Source organism: Nicotiana tabacum, chromosome 15, assembly GCF_000715075.1.
Source record: "Nicotiana tabacum cultivar K326 chromosome 15, ASM71507v2, whole genome shotgun sequence".
In the NCBI taxonomy this organism is placed as follows: Eukaryota; Viridiplantae; Streptophyta; class Magnoliopsida; order Solanales; family Solanaceae; genus Nicotiana; species Nicotiana tabacum.
Genome location: NC_134094.1, coordinates 77,535,194 through 77,541,112, shown reverse-complemented (window position 1 = coordinate 77,541,112; position 5,919 = coordinate 77,535,194). Strand labels below are relative to the sequence as shown.

Genomic DNA, 5,919 nt, shown 5'->3' with positions numbered 1-5,919 from the left:
TTGGTGCATACATCCATGTTTAAGTTTTTATTTTTTGGCATTCATAAATTTTTTTTAAAAAGATTGTATTTCCAAAACGAAATTCAAATTTAAAAAAAAAATGAAACAAGTAACATTATTGATAAGAAAAAACAACTTTTATTTCACGTTGTAGCATCATTCGTGGACTCAGATAATCAAACATCTGGTCAAATGACATAATAAATAGTACTGGTTTATTTTTGTGGTTATTATCTTAAAACCTTTTATGGCTACCCTTGGACTCCGGTACGTAAACCATGACCATGCATTTCATTTCCACTTTTACGTTGCATGCATCCTTATATTAGACCCTGCATTTTCCTCTTCCTTTTCAACTGCAATATTTTAATTTCTCCAATAAGTTAAGAGGAAAGCGAACGTTCTAGCAAGAATAATATATAATGGCACGTAAAATCATGATTCTTGCCCTCGTTTTCTTCGGCATGGTGTGCATGGCCTCAGCCATTGATGGGCCGGCAGCTTTGAAAGACGCCGCAAACGCTCCGATTGCAGTTGAGAATAACGATGTCATTGGTACGGTTTAATTGTGATCATCTCATCTAAATATTTTATGCACATTTTTAATTACTTATGTTATGTTTAAACACGCCCCTTCACGTAGGCTTGGATTTTTATTTATTGGTCAAACACATGAAAATGTTTTATGGGCTTAAGTTGTAGAATGAACACATTTTTAATTATTTACTTATATTATTATGTCTCAGGTATCGTTGATGAAACCACGGAAAATGGAATTGTAGCTGCTGCACCAGTTGGTGGACCAGTTCCTGCAAATGCTTTCCCTAACATAAGTTTGCCATCACCACCAAATAGTGGTGCCACAATTGGCACCCTTGAATTTTTCTCTATTGCCACCACTGTTGTCTCTGCTGCCATTGCTGGTTCATTCTTTTTTTGAATGACAAATTAAGAACCAGACATCTTATCTGGAGCTTGAATCATTGTGTTGCATCTTTTTTCTGGTTACACATTTTCCTGTCTTTAATCTTTATGTAATGTGTTACATATTATGTTGGACAATATGTCAAAGACAGCATCTTTGTTAACCATGAAAATTTAATAAAAGGAAAAAAAAAGCTGTTGAACCGAATTTCTTCTTCTTATTGCTCGATGAATTATTACTTTTTCTTTATTCTTATCATGACAATAATATAGTAAAGGAAAAACAAGCAATTAAGAACACACAGTTCTCCCAAGATTATCCGTATTTATTTCACTAGCCAAATAGTGTAATCACATGTATATAGAACACGAATTACACTATAAGAGTCACAATCTATAATCATACATGTTACAGAAAACCGTTCCAAACGTTTCGAAGAAGACTCTGTCCTTCTCGGGAATCTTCACAGAGAGTTTTTGAGAGGAGTTTTCTTCCTTGTGTTTTTTTTAGAGAGAGAAGTATGATTGATTTCTTTCAACGGTGTTACACGCCGTACCTTTGTAGGTTATTCTCATTTAGTCGACATGAGTACGAGAAAAATTTACTTTTAAGGTTAATTACAAGCACTTAAGCTCATGCCTAGCACATGAGCTTAGCACGTTACACTTTACACCTTTATGCCGTTTGTGTCGTGAGTGAGCTAATGTACACCCCGTATTTTCATACGTCAAAGTGCATCGTAAGTTAATTAATAGACATAAACCGGGAGAATAAGATTATCTTTTAGGGTACAAGTGTTTTATGATGTTTAAGCAAGTGATAAGTAAGTGTTGTAAAGATTGGAGGCTAACGAAGAAGAAAACAAGTTCGTCAAAGTTGACAAATTGGGAATGTTATAACTCATACTATCGGGGTAAGATTAGGAGTGTTTAAGATAGTAAGAAGGTCATGTTATGAGGTATTTGAATAATATAATAGTGATATGTTAAGTTTTGAAGTCAAGCAAGTTGTAAAACAAAAGTTGGCAAAAGTTATCGCAATTTACGTTTATAAGTTTGCTGAAATTTGGGTCTAATATCACTGAGCTTTTCTCCCAATATACTTGGAGTTACGGGGTCATCCACCCACTAAATTAAAGGTATACGAGTCTCGTTTTCAACACATTAAATCTTTCACCGATATAACGTCGGAGTAGAAAAATATTCATATTTTTGCAAGATTGTGCAGACTGCCCCATTGGGACCCACATAGGCAGTGGGAAGTTTCACCTTTCTATTAAAGCGATGCAGCCCTTTTCTTATCCCATATTTCGCCCAAAACTGAACCCTAAGCTCCTAAAAAGCTCCTAAGACATTCTCCTACCGTTAAAGTAAAGTTCTAAAAGAAATTGGTTTTTTTCCATGGAGATTATACAAGTGTAAGAGAAAATTTGTTCTTCCCTTATTGTGGTGAGATTGAAGTTACTTTAAGTTGAAGCAAGGTATAAAGGGGCTGATTTAGTGCATTTATGGTAAGGCTCACTATCTCCTACATGTGTAAGAGTTTAATGACGTCTTTGAAGTAATGTTTGATTAAGAGCTCATGAGATTAAGGTCGGAAATCGTATTTAATGTATTGTGTTGTAGTAGACTATTTTGAACACATGTTTGTGATGTGTTGTGGCTGGAAATAGGTGGAATAGCTTGGATATGACATGGTTAATGTTGTTCTTGTTTTGTTGTTGTTGTTGTTAAGGGCTTGGGAAAAGTAGAGAGAAGTAGGGGAGGTTCTGTCCCGATTTTGTATAAGCAAGCTTGCCGCTCGTCGTCTATTGATATGTTCTTAATATTGATAAAAGCTATATTTTCATCTTGTAGACCAGCATGTTGATGAGTCGCTTGTGGTATCGTGAAGAATAGCTACGATTGTGTTATGTAAGGTCTTCCTTCCTTCTTTCGATATTATTTTGTAAGTCATGTCACCCTTATAAGAGAGTTAAGGGGACAAGTTCTCGTGTATGCTCTTTGTTGACGGATTAAGGCCGTCTATAAGTTCATGACGTTAATATAGATAAGTTATAAGTTGTCTATAATTGTACTTCATGAATATTCCTTAGAAATGAGTAGAGCTTCGGGAAGCTTGTATTGTATATAAGATAAGAAGTGTATTCTCCGATTGATTGCAACCTATAAACGGCTTAACGAGCTAGAGGTCTTGCACAATCGATAGAATGACTTAATCACTAGAAACAAATCATGATAGTTAAATAAAGATAGCCATAACCTCTCTAATGTTAGGGACAATGGAATATAATTTAAGAAAGGTAATAGGCTGCCTAAACACGAGTCCCCTTATAGATTAAAGATTTCAGACAAATGAGCTAATTAACGAATGGTAACATTAAAGTAGAAGAAGATAAAGTTATATAAGTTGTAGAATTAGATTGTAATAGGGCCACGCGATAGCCGTACACATCCCAGTATAGACATTAACTTCCTAAAGCTAAGGGAAGTAGGATATGAGTAATGAATGTACGAAGCGGTTTAAAGGAAATGAGTTATCAATGAGCTAATTAACGAATGGTAACATTAAAGTAGAAGAAGATAAAGTTATATAAGTTGTAGAATTAGATTGTAATAGGGCCACGCGATAGCCGTACACATCCCAGTATAGACATTAACTTCCTAAAGCTAAGGGAAGTAGGATATGAGTAATGAATGTACGAAGCGGTTTAAAGGAAATGAGTTATCAAATACGAATCATGAATTACAAAGAGTACTGGACGAGTTTATTTTTTTTATAAGTACGAGTACCTAGCTTACAAATTGTTGATTGCTGAATGTTGTTTGATGTTGCACATACATAAGTGTGGGCCCTATGAATGATCAACAGTGAACGCATAGGTGCACAGTAAGGGTAGTTATGGACGGATAGGAGCACTCATAGCCAAACTCGAGTATGTGAGTTATACGGATGATCTTCTTAGCTACGCGTACGTGCCACCAAAAATTTATGGTTGTAGTGCGCCTTACGGACGGTCTGCCTTGCTACGCGTAAGAGCCATTTTATGTTCAGTTTGTATGAATAGACGGTGTTATAATAAAAAATCAGAAATCCAGTCATTAGAGATAGTTCAGAGTACTATGACAGTATAAGTTGTGTAGTTAGACAGAGTTTCCAAGCGAATGTGATTTGGTAAGTCGATCGAGAGTATGTGGTAAGTCCACTATTGTTCTTATCTTTCAGTAGGGATTCTACTGTATTCATTCATGTTCTTTAGTTTTTGAGTTTATATATATTATTTTCTACCTTACATGCTTGGTACATTTTGTTGTACTGATGTCCCATTGCTGGGACACTGCATTTCATGCCTACATATGTAGATAATCAGTTTGACAGTAGACAGGGTTGATATTCAGCAGAGGATCGGTAAGACTCCATTTCACTTGGAGTGTAGCCGAGTATAAAGTTCATGGTATCAGAGTTTTGCTACAGATATATGGGTAGGCCGGGGCCCTGTCCCAATCATGTTTGATGTCAGACATTGTTAGAGGCTTTATAGACAAAGGTTCAGTATGTACCATATGTTAGTGTCCTTGTCGTCCATCATTTATTTTTTCCTTTTACGTTGTCTGATATTGATACTCATAGTGGCCTCCTCGGCCCGAACATGCATTGATGTTTTAAGTATGATGTCTGCTTGATACGATGCTTTCTCGCATACGATATATTATGAGTTGCGGCCATGTTGGCCATGATAGCTTATAGTAGGATAGAGTTCAGCCATGTAGACCTATGTACATTCTGGGTTACGTCTAGCATTTAAGAGTTGTAGAGTGATTTGCTTGGGCCAGTACGACACCGGGTGCCGGCCATGTCTCACCTGGGTTGGGGTGTGAAAAACATGGTATCAAAGCAGAGCGTATCTTAGGAAATTTACAAAGCCTTGTCTTGTAGAGTCTTGTTTATGGATGTATTATGCACCACATTTATAAACAGGAAGCTACATGGCATTTAGGATTGGTTACCCTTCTTTGTAATCCAGATCGTGTTGTATGTAACTGAGTCATAAGGAGTCAATGTCTAACTTCTATTCGATAAATATTATACAAAAACGCCTGACGCAGGGAGAGCTACAACTAGTCAAAAGGGTAAGGCTATTGAGGGGGAAGGTACAAGTAGACCACCCCCAGCTAATGTAGATTAATCTGAGGTTCAGGTTGAGTCATCTTCTCAAGTAACCCCTACTCCACCAGCACTAGAGGAACTTCATAAAGCTCTATCATCTTCAGTACCCCCACAAGTTCCTACTAATCATGATCTCTAGAGTTCTATGTATCTTTGACTGAGTTAGTAGCTACACAACGGCAGAATAGAGTGCCATCTAGTGCGGGACCTTCTAAAGGGCCTGATGACATCCACAACACACCTCAATAAGACATATGATACGGTCGTGTGCAATAATAATTACCCAACTATGAGTCGGGGTCGAATCCACTGGAGTTATAAGGAGTGTCAGGAGTATATATTTGAAGCAAGTGAATGGAATACCTAAATTGCACTTCCACAACAGAGTTTTGATTTTTACTTCTACTATAACTCTAAAGCTAAGGTAAATAAACTAGAGGTGAATATTTTTGATGTTTTTCCAAATAGTTTAAAGGTCTAGGGCTGTGACCATAACCTACGTGTTTGCCTAATGGGATAAAGGCGTTAATACTTATTTTGTTGATTGGGATGTATTGTAGCTCTCAACTCTACGTTACCCACTCAATACCTCTCGGTTAGAGAGTGATTTTACCCAATTTGGCTTTCTCAAGTCCAAATGGGTATCAAATAAAATAGTTGATATGAGCTCAAGTCGGGTTCTTACTATCTCTAGTTTGAACCCTTTAATTAGGCTAATCAATCTCTCAATTAATCTAATTCCTTATTAGCCAAGTTATCCTAGACTAGGTCTCTCTTTCTCAAGTAGAGACTAAGTCAAATAGGCATGAATCAATATCTGCAACCAT

General features: G+C 36.7%; 1 protein-coding gene across 1 annotated transcript; it reads left to right on the top strand.

Moving 5' to 3' along the window:
* Positions 1-354: 354 nt before the first annotated feature.
* LOC107759693 (uncharacterized) lies at positions 355-1,132 on the top strand. The gene is made up of 2 exons (XM_016577681.1): positions 355-555; positions 747-1,132. Exons 1-2 carry the CDS (start codon positions 423-425, stop codon positions 938-940), a joined length of 327 nt encoding a protein of 108 aa, XP_016433167.1. The 5' UTR covers positions 355-422; the 3' UTR covers positions 941-1,132.
* The last annotated feature ends 4,787 nt before the right edge of the window (positions 1,133-5,919 follow it).